At 44.4% G+C, this 13,710-nt stretch overlaps 1 protein-coding gene across 4 annotated transcripts in view; it reads right to left on the reverse strand.

The window, feature by feature from the left end:
• APEM9 (3-phosphoinositide-dependent protein kinase-1) overlaps positions 1 to 13,710 on the reverse strand; it is a 52,824-nt gene that overhangs the window by 14,172 nt on the left and 24,942 nt on the right. For all 4 annotated transcript variants that reach the window (XR_015268260.1, XM_086814491.1, XM_086814492.1 and 1 more), the window contains one exon: positions 11,731 to 11,808. Coding sequence is in view for 3 of the 4 variants with exons in the window: in XM_086814491.1 (XP_086670617.1) it covers positions 11,731 to 11,808 (78 nt within the window). In the remaining variant the exon portion in view is untranslated. The remainder of the gene's footprint in view (positions 1 to 11,730; positions 11,809 to 13,710) is intronic.

Below are 13,710 nucleotides of genomic sequence, written 5' to 3' on the forward strand. Positions count from 1 at the left end.
TATGTGGAAGTGTTCAATTACAAGACAACGATGCAAAAACACTGCTGAAAACTGAATTCACAGTGATTAGGGTTGAGAAGATATGCAAAGAACACAGTATAGAGTCCCAACTAAACCCGCTCTTCAAGGGCCACCACCACTGGCTGGTGTATTTGCTTGATGTATTGCAAGAGAATGATGAAGTACAATATGAATTCTTCTGTCCACTGGACTGCACTTGCCACAGGACTGTATGGGACTGTACGGACCTGTTTTGGGCCGCCTTTTGATGTGTGTTTGCGTCCCTGAAGCTGCCCCTTGCTTCCCTGACCTGGCCACATCCTGTATGAGCTGTGTTTTGCTGCCCACAGGTCGCCCCTTGATGGTGCGTTGATTGCTGTAGATGCCTGCTGAATGGATGACCTCTGGCCACCCGTTGCTTAGGGGTGTTTTCTTCCCCAGATGCCCTTGCTGAGAGTACAAGATTGCTGTAGATGCCTGCTGAATGGATGACCTCTGGCCACCCGTTGCTTAGGGGTGTTTTCTTCCCCAGATGCCCTTGCTGAGAGTACAACTCCTGGCTGAATAAGTGATGCAGGACTTGCTCCAAACAAGCTTCTTGGCAATGGCCAAGCAGCTTTTTGGTTGTCACATGTGGAAGCTCTGGGAGTCTTCTTTCAGCCCTAAACACCTTCCTGGAACATGCTGATGCAAAATACAAGTAGAAGATGGAGAGAAGAGAGAGATAGCTGAGTTTTCAGTATATTCAGTCTAGTACAAAAAGGTGTACAAATCTGGCAAGCCATAGGCTGTCCCATAAAAGGTAAGACTCATCTAGTCTAACCTAGTCTATGACCTAACACCCCAACAAGGTGAGAGATAACTAGCAATGAGCTATGCGCCTGCTTATATAGTCTTTGGAAGTTCGAGTGGACTGCTGTCGGCCAGTGGACACAAAAATCCCTTTGCTGCAGCCAACACATGATCATTCTCTTTGTCTCCTGGCCGATAGCCACCTAGTCCATTCCACTGCATCTTCCGTGCCAATACTAGCTGCAATAGCTCCACAATCAAGTCCTGAGTCTACTTTTTATCTGTTGTCCTTCAGCGATTAGCCCAGGGATTAGCATGTCTATGTGCATGCACATGACATCCCCTTCTACTAAACTTGATGATGGGATTCCAACTTTTCACGCTGGATGACTATCATCATCCCCTTGTCTCCTCATTTCACTAATTGGTCTAGTTTTTTGTATTAGGAAAGTAATTAATGACGAGAAAGAGTAGAAAAAACAAAAAATAGAGGTTTTAGTGATTGTTGGGTTAACGTGAGCTTAGAAAAAGAGATTAGGAGTGCATAGAGTGCATAGAGTGCATTTGGATGCATCATTGTACCAAATCAACACACAAAACTCACAGAATTAAGGATTCTAGCTCTCTTTTGTATAAGAGAAGAGCCCATGATTTGGAGCTTAAGTAATCATTATTTTTTATTAATTCACACATTAGGCAATGCACGTGCCTTAGCATTTATCGCTTGATCCAAAGAGTGTGTGTAAGAGGATGTCATAAAGTGTTGACTTTTGCCTCCCACATGCCTTTTTAGAAAAAAACCTCTTCCACTCCCTATTTGAATTTCAAAACCCCCCCTTCCACACAAACCGGATTCCAAAAACCACTATAAAAACTCGAGATTTTTTTATTTTTTTTAAGATAATCACGTCGAGAGCGGCATGAAAACCATAGATATTAACACATTTTCACCACCGTGAAAAACTCAAAAAAAAAACATGCGTGAAAAACCACAAAATCATGCCGATGGTGATGTGAAAAACCAAAGAAATTCACGCTGAAAAAAATTCACGAAAATCACTTTGTGATTTGACTCTTTGAGGAATAGCTTCGCCAAGTCTTAAAAATCTTATCCTGAAAATCTCATCATCGAATTTTGAAAAACATTTGGCATGAAAAATCAACCTGGTTTCTCACGGCCGTGACTTCCTTGAGAAATTCACATCGAAAAAAAATCAAAATTTGGGGTTGGGAAGGTGATCAAATGATAGAGACTATTTGCTTATCAAGATCAAATGATAGAGACTAACTGTTTATCAAGATTGGGAAGGTGATCAAATGATAGAGAGTCCTTTGGAAGTGATTTTGAACCCAAATTTTAAAATTTTTTGGCATGAAAAAACAGAGTTTTTTGCGGTGATGATTATCTAAAGTTTTTCATGTCAAATAAAAAAACATGTTTTGGAGTTGTTGAGGTGTCTACATGATCAAGACTGCTCATGTAAGTTCATTAAAAGTGTTTTTGAACCTAGAAATTGAAATTTCTTTGCAGTGAAAAACCACGGGTAGGGGGGGGGAAAAAGAAAGTATAAAACGTAGCCCTATTCACGAGATCGTATCTCACAAACCGTGAGGCCGGTGAACGTATTCTAGTGTTCATCTCGAAGATCTTTCCGGGCTTTTTAAATCTTTCCTTGGGCAAACCAAGCCAATTTCCATTGTTTTTTCCTTCAACCAACAGCCGCAAAAGTCGTACATCGTTGCAAAAATAAAACGCGCTAAAACAGACAAAAACAAGCTTGTGGACCACTTTCGAACTACAGTTTAAAAGACCAAATGAAAGAATTTTAACGGGGTCAAGGGAGCAAAGTTATAGTATTCCAAAAATACTACAACTCTCTCATAGAACTTATTTCCAAATTTTGTTTGTAACACATTCGAAAACGGGCTGCAAAAACTGAAAAAGTCATTTTGACTCTTTCCGAAATAACACACATGATTTAACAATGATGGAAAATAGATTTTGAGACCACCTCTACCATCTGAGAAACTATTGGTGTGCTATTTCGTAGGGAGGGTGTTCACATGCCCCAATGCCTAAGAGGAAACCCAAGAAAACTGACCCTAATGGACCCTCGTTTGGAGCCTAGGAGGATAGACCAGACATACAAATGTTGTTTCCGGCTACAAGGAATCCCAAAAGGAAACAAAAAACACAAATAAAAAGAGAATAGTGAACATAATGGCTAGCCTAGGGAGTTTAAACGTTCCAACATCAGAACTGAATCCAACAGTTGAAACCTATCAGCCCTTGAGGCCCATGCCTCAAGAACAACCCCCAATCACATCTGCCATGCATTGGACCAATCTTATGCCTCCTATTGTGTCATCAGGTTTCAAACGCTTGGTGATGGCAATTCCCACGGTGACTGGTCCTATACAAAACACAACAATTGGTCCTACTTTATTACAAATGCTCAGAGTTGGTCCCCTACCAACCTCGCAACTCCTAGATGCCCAGACTCTTAGCAATATTGAACAATCTAGGAAAGGGGATTCCACAAGGAATGCATGGTGCTATAACCAAAAAGGAGGTGTTCTAGATTGTCAGCAACCTTTATGACCCCTTTCTCTTGCAAACCTAATGTGTACTGCACATTGCGGGCACCACCATCCCAATTCACATTGCATGTGTCCTAAGCCAGTGTTTCTATATTGTCGTCATTGCAAGGCTTTCGATCATGACATCTCACAATGTGTGTACACATTCACATACAGCAAGTGCACAACAATCATTTCAAAACCAAAAAGATTCATACAATCTTGTTTTTTTTGGACGAATGACCGTGTAAGCTCCCGAACCCTACCTGCGCCCCTCCGCCTCTGTGCCAGTGTAGCCCCATCCTTCCTCTGCCTCCCATCTATCCTCCTCCACTATTCGCCCCTACCTCTGCCCGCTATCATTCCTCCGCCTCATCTCTCTACGTAGCGCTCATTTCCTCCGCCTCTCATCCTTCCTCGTTGGTCGCCCCTCCCTCTTCCTCCCCTCATTCCTCCGCCTCATCCCTCTGCGCAGCTCTTCCCTTCGCCTGTGTGTTCAGCTCCCCTCCCCTTGCTTCCCGTTTCCACCCTCCCTTCCTTTCCTTCGCCTCCTTGCCTGCCTCTTCCCCTTGGTTCGGATTGCCCCTCATCCGGGTTCAAGTCAGCCTTCTTCTTCAATTAGAATCATGGCTAATCATTCTCCCTCGGCCGGGCGAACCATTGTTTTTTCCGAAGCCGAGCTCGCGGTCCTCTTCGCCGAAATCAAGAAAGACTTCAAAACCACCCTCATTGCCAGAATCTTTGGATCTCACCCTTCCCGTCTCCAGGCTTGGGATTGGGTCCTAGCGGCTCTGCCTTCAGACCTTGCTCCACACTTTCGAGATGTCAGGTTGCTTGGAAGAGGTTTCTTCCAAGTGGATTTTGATTCCGAGGACACAGCCTCAGAGGTTTTGAAGGACAGCCCTTTGCAATTGGGCCCGAGGAAGGTTTTTTTTCTTCCCTACTCAAACTATTTTGACCCTGTTGAGGAAGACCGGAACCGTTTCCCAATTAATCCCAGATTCCCAGGTCTTCCTCACGCATATTGGCCTATGCTAGAGGCCATCGGGTCCGCCTTTGGGCTGGTTCTTTAAGTGCCCCCCCTCCACGCTTTGCCGACATCTTCTGCCCAGGTGGTCACTGCCTCGACGGATGCTGTCCCCAGGGTCATGGTTCTTGCCCGTGACTGTGAGCTCTTTGAGGACTATGTTTTGCTTCCACGCCCTACTGGTCTTTAGAAGCAACGTATGGAGATTGCTGGTAAACCCGATCAGTGCCGGGTTTGTCACCAACAGGGTCACTTTGCTCGAGATTGCCCTCGGGCTTGAAGTCACAGAGGAGGCCTCGCAAGCGTGCTTCTCAGGCGCCACCTCCCTTGGATCCTTCCCGTCCTACAGTCCGCCAGGTGTGACGAGCTGTCTCTCACGCCCGCCCCCCTGGTGCGATTGATGGGAAGACCTCCTCAGATCTTGTACCTCAGATAGATGATGTTTCTGGGCAAAGGGATGTATCAGCTCATACTTCTTTGCAAGGACATGATATATCAGATCAGGATGATTTTGTTGAGTCCTCTCTACTTGGAGGAGGCGATATGCAGGATGTTCAACGCAGTGGGGATCATGTATTGCAGGATTTTCAGCATGATGCCATTGCCCTTGATGCCCCGCAAGGCGCATAGGTACATATGCAGGTATTGTGCAGGGCCTCGGACAAGGACATGTCAGTGGACTTTGCCCTATGGATTATCCCGTCCTCCAGCATTATGAGAGGCGTCCTCAAGCTGCCCATCGTCTTCTTAGATCGGGGATCAAACCCTCTTCTCTTCCATGAGAATCATCTCATGGAATGTTCAAGGCCTTGGAGGGCTTCCCACCCGTAGTAGGAAGCGCCTTCTGAGGGACCAGCTTCACCGTGCTGTTACAGGAGGGTCTATGGATATACTTTTGTTGCAAGAACACAAATTGGATAGATCTCAGTGGGGCAAAACTAGTAAGATGCTTTCTGGCCACACCTTCTCGTCCTCGATTGTTGGGACTTGAGGGGGATGTTTGCATTTTAGTGGCAGAATCTGTTATGCCTCATGTTATTGGGCACGATGTTATCATCCCTGCTAGAGCGTAGTGGATCTTGACAGAGGGTCAGAAATTGGAAATCAGAGAGGTTCACACTCTCTTTCTTTGGCAGGGATTGCTGGACTGAGGATGACTTCCAAAGAAGGCCAAACTCCTTATCTTTCTCTTGGCATAACCACAAGAGCAAGAATGAGAGCATCTTTGCACATCTGGACAGATTTTATGTGGATGATTGGTCCCTGGACAGAGGAGGCACCATTGCTATTATGCCTAGCACCACCAAATCCGAACATTGCCCCGTCATTTTGTGTCTCAGGGAGCTTGGGGCTCGCTCGACCTCTCCCCGTGTCCATATCCCCGACTCTCTTTATCTAATTCATGCAACAACATATCAACAAAACATCTTAAATCTCCCACGACAGTCCTCTACTCAATCACAAGAATGGGATTGGCAACAACAAGATGAGGGAACGTTAACCCATTTTGCGGCTAACAGGAGTTACCAATATAATTCTACATCAAATAGCAAAGACGGAGACACCACAAGCATGTATGATCAATCTATGAAGCAACGGTGTCCAAATCTACCATTTGGGTGAGCTTCCGAAAATGATCCGACAGAATAGTTATGGCAATTCCGACTCCAAGAGCGAGTGGCAACAAGCTAGAATAAAGTCTTTGTGAATGTACTTCACACATGTAATATGAGATTAAGTATTGTACAAGCAATATGCCACTTATGAGCCTTGGACACCCAGTCGGCCACAATTCAAGTGTGTGTGAACACTTATGGCCTTGTTTATAAGTCACTTTCTCTCATACTATAACATACTCTCCCATTGTGCAATAGAGTTGTTCCATATGCGGAAGCCTTGGTGCACTGATCCACAGTCCTAAGCCTGATTAAGAGCAAGATGTTCATTTAAACATGATTAAGACAGAGAAAAGAGATTAATCATGTTCATTTAAACATGATTAAGACAGAGAAAAGAGAAGAAGATTGTAACTATTTGGTCCTCCATGCTCTTTTCTCATAATAAAACTCATGCCTGGACACATGGACAAGATAATGAACACATGGAAATAGGGTTCCTAAAGTTGGAATTGGAAAAAAAAAAGCACTTGTCTGGGTCAAAAAGCAAGAAAAAGCAAAAGTCAAACTTTGTTGACCAAAAAGCTAAGGACACCGTTGGAAAGAGCTCGTTGAACTGAGTCAAAAAGCTATAAGCCGCTTTTTCAAAAAGCAGCTCCAGGGCCAAAAAAGCAAGGCCCTGAAGTTAAAATCAAGAACTTTGTTTATTATTAAAATAAAAGCAAAAGCTAAGTGGTAAAAACAAAAGCAAAGCATGGTAAAAGCAGGCCTCCCCTCAAGTATTTAAAGAACCAAGCACCCTCTTAGTGGAGTATTGAAGAAATCTTGAAGACTCATAGAGGAAGCACGTGGAGAACTCCTTGGGATAAGCAAGAGCATCATCAATCTTTTTGTGTACTTCTACAGCCTCTTGGCAACGCCAACCACCACTTCTTCCCCCTGTGAAGAAGCGCCACCGCCCAGCGCTGCCAAAGTCGCTGCCGCCCAAAGCCATCTTCGCCAACGCCGTCACCCGTCACCGCCGTCCCAGAGCCAACTTTTGCCACCTGCCGCCGGCATCTCCGCCGCTCCAAAGCCAGAGTTTTTGCCTCCTGTTTGCTAGACTTTCTGTCACCTGTTGGTTGCTTCCGTTTGAAGAACCGCCACCTCTATTAGTGAAAGGATTGGATTGGAAAGAAAGAGCTTTTTTGTGGATACTTAAGGACATCAGTCGGATTCTTTGGATTTTGGTACTGTAAGCCCCAACGCATTTGTTGTATTGGTCCTGACTTGGGAAAGCCCGTGGATTGTTCCTGAAATAAAATCCTAAAGAGGGGGCGGGGCCTGTTCCCCACTCAGCGCGGTGTACTGTGTGAATCCCCTATTCCATCTTTCTCTCCCCCTTCTCTCTCTCTATCTTTATCTCTCGTACATGTGGTTGCATCTGTTACTGTAAGCCCCAACGTGTACGAGAGAGAAAGATAGTCGGTGTCAAGTTTTCTTGTATTTTATATGGTACAAAAAGGTGACTGAATGCTTGCACATGGTTAGGCCCTTGGTCAACCCCAAAGGGGTGACCTTTGGCCCCAACATAACTTCTACTGACTTCTATGCTTGATGAATGAATGAATTGACTTGCTTAATGACTGAATGTTGACTTCTTCTTACATAATATGCTGAGGTTGCTGGTTGGTCCAGCCCTTGGACAAAATAATCATAATATTCTTCATTTAAATGATGCACTTACTTCATGCTTTGCTCAATCTGCTGGTCTTCACACTAATATTGTCCCGCGTGCTGCCTAGATGTTCTGCTGGCTACCGATAGCTGCCTGATGATGATGCTAAAGATGATGATGATGGTACTGTTCATGATGATGATGATGCTGATGATATTGATGGTGCTACTATTGCAATGATATATATATACCTAGATGAATCCAGGAACATGCCCAAATTCACCTCTTAGAAACGTGCATGCTATATACTCATGGTAGTCAACCCACAAGACTATATAACTATCAACTCCATTATGCATAGTATGGACTTGATACTACAACATCCCCACTAACGTCATCAGTGCCCAATAGTGGGAGTAGAACTCTGTATCCAGATATGCTCTGACACATGCAATCCACACACACACACACACACACACACACACATAAGAGCATATATTCACACAAAGCCCTTCATACTGAGTTTCTGTCAAACCTCCGGAGATGCAGGGCAAACTCAGCCATAATGAAGCCTAGCACTAAGGGAAGTAGCAAATAGAAAGAATTAGTACAGCAAATAAGTAGTTGATAGGACAAATGCACCGCTAAAGATAGAAAGAATTGAAGATGTTCATGCTAGAGATTGGCCATCGCACAGGTGTGTGCACGTGATAAGTCTTGCTAATCCTCACTCTAATTTTATTCTCTAATGCATGCTAGTGAGCTTGTATGAGTGTTATGAGGTGAGAGAAGGGACAAAGACCCGAAGTCCAATGCAACGGGGGTGACAACACTCAACGGAGATGGAGACGGAGACGGTGACGAAAACTACTCCCTAAGGAGGTGCGGAGCTTGGAGACCTTGAGGGTTACGAGCTCGGCCATGGGAAAGATCCCCACGATAGTTGTAGCTTACTAAGTACTCTCATGAATGTGTTTCTAGAAAAGGCCGAAGTGAGAAATACTAGGAAAACCACAAACTAGATACCAATGCCTAACAAAGAATCGGGTAACATCCTCAACGGTTACATTGACCCTACAAGGAACCAACATGAAAAACTTGCTAATGCACTGTGGGAAGGTTCGTAATGAAATCCATCGATATGTTGTAGAAAGGTCTATCCGAAATTAGCAAAGGTTATAACAACCCTTCTTGTTTTGGCAAACTAGACAATGTCACATAAGTGAACACATCCATCCACATCCCGGCCAATAAAAATGTCGCTCAAGCTTCTCTAGTGTGCTATTCATGCCTCAATGACCACCAGTAATGGCATCACGCATGGCATGCACGAGCTTTGTCCAATGTGTCTTGAGTACACATAATCGGTTTTATATAAAGGCCAGCCATCGTGTATTGTGAAGTTGCATGGTCTCGTGCGTTCTAAAGCCTGCATCCACCAAGTACCAAACTCCTCGAAGTCCTCATACTCATTACGCATATTATGAAGACAGTACCCCTCCAAGTCTAGCAACGTGGGATACATGTGGGAGATGATAAAAATAGCCCCCTTCCTACTAAGCGCATCCATGCTTCACTACACTCCCATAAGCAATGGTAGACTGTCTCTCAGGTCACGCACATCTCAAGCATGTTAGGCTAACACCAATGACCGATCTCCACTAGTTGGTGGCAAGACTACCAAGTAGAGAAAGCCAAATAAAGGAAGACATATGTCCTCTTGTAAGAGTGCCACAACCACCTCCAACAAGTCCTCTGAACGATGTCAAGTGTGATACCATAAGCCTCCCAATGAGATCTAAGAGTAGGGAGTCTTTGAATGTGTCCCAAGACCAAATACCTGGCATTTCGCACAGTATAACTAAAGAAAGGCTTTCTTTTCATCAAGTTGGTAGCATCCCTCCACTCCCGCTCGCTGGGGTCCCAATGCAAATACCGTATACAACATCTTCCGTACAACCAAAGGCTCCAAGCATCTGTGATCATCTCTAGGGCGGTCAATATAAAAGTGCTTCCCTCCTCTCCCACAACAACTCTCAAAAGACATAACACTAGGCCCTTGATGATATCATGCACATCACATCTCTCCAAATACCATCCATCTTGTATAAAGAAAAGACCGGTGCATCATAATCTCCCGGCATTGGGAGACCCATAACCTGTAGAGGTACACCGGTCCTTGAGAAAACTCCAAATCACAAGTGATGAAGCCATCCAAGCAGGTCCTTGTGATCGAGTGGTTGGATATGGCAGCATCAATCTACACAATCATCTCACTAGTGTCCCTCAAATGCTGCATAAGCACCCCTCTAATCCTCTGTGAGGCTTTTGAGCCTCTTCAAATCTTGCACTATGGGAAAGAGTCCCAACCAGCACACTAAATATGTGTAGCTACCCCAAGAGGTCTACCATACTCATCCAAGATCAAGTCATTCCACATAATGGGTTGTCTGTTAGCCTCCTTAGCTAACTGCGGAGGTATGTGAACTAAGAACCTCTTCATGCAACCAAGCCCCAAGAAGTGATCTAACCAGAGGGGAGAATTGGGGGCGATGCTCTGCCCTTAAAAGATAAAGTGTGGGCTGTATATCCAATCACCTCCCCTAGCCGGAGTAGACCTCATAACAAGCTACATGAGAAAGTCCTTCCATGGCTTAGTGCCATGAAGAAATCCTTTGACAATCATCTTACAAAGCAATGCCTTACACTCCACCTCTAAGTCTATGATGTTCAATCCCCCTCTTGCTTGGGTGAGATAATGGTTTTCCAAGAAACCCTAGCTCAGTGCTGGAAAAGATGTACTCAATAATGATATGAAATGAAAGTACAAGTGAGTACTAAAAAGACTAGGGCTAAGTGCCCAACACACATAAGTGTGTTCACACGGGAAAAAACCTGTGTCGAGTCCCAGGGAAAAAATGCCCGTGAGTAAGCTGGGTTCACACCTGAACTAGCCAAGAGTGGACATGACCAACAAACCCCCCTCAAGTGAATGGTGTGAACGGGTAGCAGCAGGGTGATAAAGCTGTGAATGCTACCCTGCGCTATCCTCCACAGTAAGAGTGATCAAGAGAGATCACGATGGCAAAGATGAACTGCAGCGCCAATGGGAAAAACAAGCACTATATGACGGGGAAAAGGAGAATCCCCAATGTCACAGTGCTAATGCTAGACCACAGTAGTACATACATGCATCACCTGAAATGCATGTCAAAGATCATGTGGACATCACCAGCATCAAATTAAGAGGCATCGCATAATACCCCCCCTGAAGGCAAGCATCCAAATGCCAAGCTGAACTACATGTAATCCATATCAATGACAACAAGAGAGCAAAGCATAGCTCTGTAACTGCACCAGTGATAAGCATTGTAAAGGCAACAGGATCCAGAAGTCATGCCTATGAGACATGCAATGTAAGCTGCAAGAGAAAAACTCATCAATGGAGGATCCGATGAGGAAAAATCAGCAATACTAAACTGCTCGATCGATCCCTTGGTAGTCCCAAGATTGCTCATTTATAAAAGTGGTCCAGCCACTTTGCAAGTAGGTGCATGCCCGCCATTGAACGTGGAGTGTGATTCCTTGTGCAACCTACCACTGATTGTTTGCCAATATTAGGGACGCACCCATGCAACCTGCCCCACTGATTGCCAATGTTAGGGACGCGTCACCCGCTTTTTGATGGTGTGCAAGTGGCGGCCCTCCAAGGTAAGAGATGGACCTTGTAAATGTGCACGTAGGCCATGAAGAGGTTGAATGTAGGTAGGTACCTCCATCAATGAGTCACCAGGTTGGATTGCTACTTGTCACTTGTCATGACAGCTGAACGGCTGGCACTTCGGCTAGCACTTTGTCAACTGGATGGCTGGCTCTTGTCAGCTTGATGGCCAGCACTTGTCAACCGGCACTTGTCACTTGTCAACTAACAGGCAATCTAACAAGCTACAAATCATTACTCAAAGAGGTACACAGCGCTTGTTAAGTTATTTTCTTTAACCATTCAAATTTTCAATGCACACAATTGCACATGAATTATTCTTCAAAAGTAATCTTACCCAGCCAAAAATATAGAAGGTGGCACCTTTGCAAGACAGCCAAAAATGCTCTCCAAATCATTAAAGATCATGCTTGACCTGCATAAATACCATAAAGCCAAGAGTTACAACCTTTTCAAAACGGAAGGTGTAATTCTTCAAAACACACGTGACACCCCCATAGTTGCATTCCGTACTTGTACTCAACACATATGGTACTTTGCATACCACTCCCATGCCATACAGAGCATTATGTACATGCACAAGTTTGTATGAAAATTCTGGAGACCATGTTCATCCTAGACCTTGTATGTAAACTCCTATGCCTCATCCATGAACGTGGTACTTTCTGTACTCTATAATACAAGTATTGTGCATACTATACCTAACGTTTCTAACTACCTTCACACAAACAGACACACACACACACACACACACAAATCCTTCCCTAGGGATTAAAAACCTTCATACTAAAAATTCGGAATTCCTTCTACAATCTGCAATTTCCAATTTTGTGCATTCAAAACAACCATTGAACAATGCTAAAGAAAGCCATCAATGGAAATTGCAAAATTTGTGTCTTCCAAAAAGGAAGTGTGACACAATCAAGGAATTTCCAAACATTGAACTAGCAACAGCAATCGAAAATCAGTGGCAATATGCTACATATATTACACTTGAGAAAATTATCTCTGTAGTTTGGAAGAAATGAACATGCACAATTGATGTGGATATGCATTCATAGGTAACCTTTCAATAGAAATATATTTATCCCACCAAAAAACTCCCTTACACTCAATATCAAGCTAGGGACATACTGTTTACGAGTAAGCCCACTGACGTAATCACATAACTGCACAAAGAAAATAGCCACACACTGCAAGGAAGAGATTGCAATAAAAACTGTATGTATAATTCTACTAAATGATTACAGGGTTCGGATTGAAGAGAGTTTGCATAAAGGACTCCTGTGTCTAAATTACAAGAGAGAAGACTACCAAAGAGAAAGACTGCATCCGTAGGTATTTTGAAAAGATCTGGAACTGTATGCAGATCACACACACTGGGATTAGTGATGATTGCAATCTGGGCAGCATATTTATATGATGGTCTACTGATCAACTAACTGGAGTAGTGAGCTGGTCTGACTCATCTACTGGCTGGCCAAAAGAAATGCCTCATCAGCATCAAGGTAGGACCCTCGCCTCTGTGCCGTCCTGATGGGGCACAGCATGCCCCTCCTGAAGAAGAGCTTTGGCCTGCCTTTCATTGATAACACAAAGCTGTCCCTGGTCAACTGTCACTAAGAGAATAATTGGTGCTCAAGCCCTGGAAGCATCAAGTATGATCAACAAAAAACTCCGTATCTGAAAAAGTACTGCTCCTACATATGAATCCACGTGGCAACACCTGCTGGAAGCATCTGCAGCCACTTGTGATTGCATCTAGAGATATCTCAAAACGTCATGCCTTCTTCACAGGAGATATGGTCGTGAAGGTTGTATGCAGGCTTCAGAATGGCGGATCACAGGATCACGAGGGGCTTATGGCTGAGCACCTCTGTTGCCACACGGTTCCCTGGTATGAACCTTGTAGGCTAGACTAGTTAGTCTAGTTAGATTAGCCCTAGTTTCGTCAGTATAGTCCTTTTTAGGACATTTAGGACAGTTAGGACTATGACACTTGGTACTCCTATGACAGCTAGGACACCTAGGGTCATATCATGTTGGGAGTTGTACTCTTTGTGTCATTTCTGCAATATTCAGCTTCGTACCGTCAGCCTCCATTGCTTGCATTTCTTGCATCCCTACCTAACAGTGGTATCAGAGCCTAGTCTTGCTCGATTCCTGCCGCCCCCCTCAGGCCGATTCTGCCCTGGTCGTCCATTCACTTGCTAGCCGTCACTATCATCTGCAGCCACCACCATTTCTTTGCTGGTCATTCTCTGCAGCAACTGCAGCCGCCACCATTCAGGACAGCAACCAGCACTTCCGCCGCCAT

Source organism: Cibotium barometz, chromosome 20 (assembly GCF_041138505.1).
Source record: "Cibotium barometz isolate CiBa-2024 chromosome 20, ASM4113850v1, whole genome shotgun sequence".
NCBI classification, from domain to species: domain Eukaryota; kingdom Viridiplantae; phylum Streptophyta; class Polypodiopsida; order Cyatheales; family Cibotiaceae; genus Cibotium; species Cibotium barometz.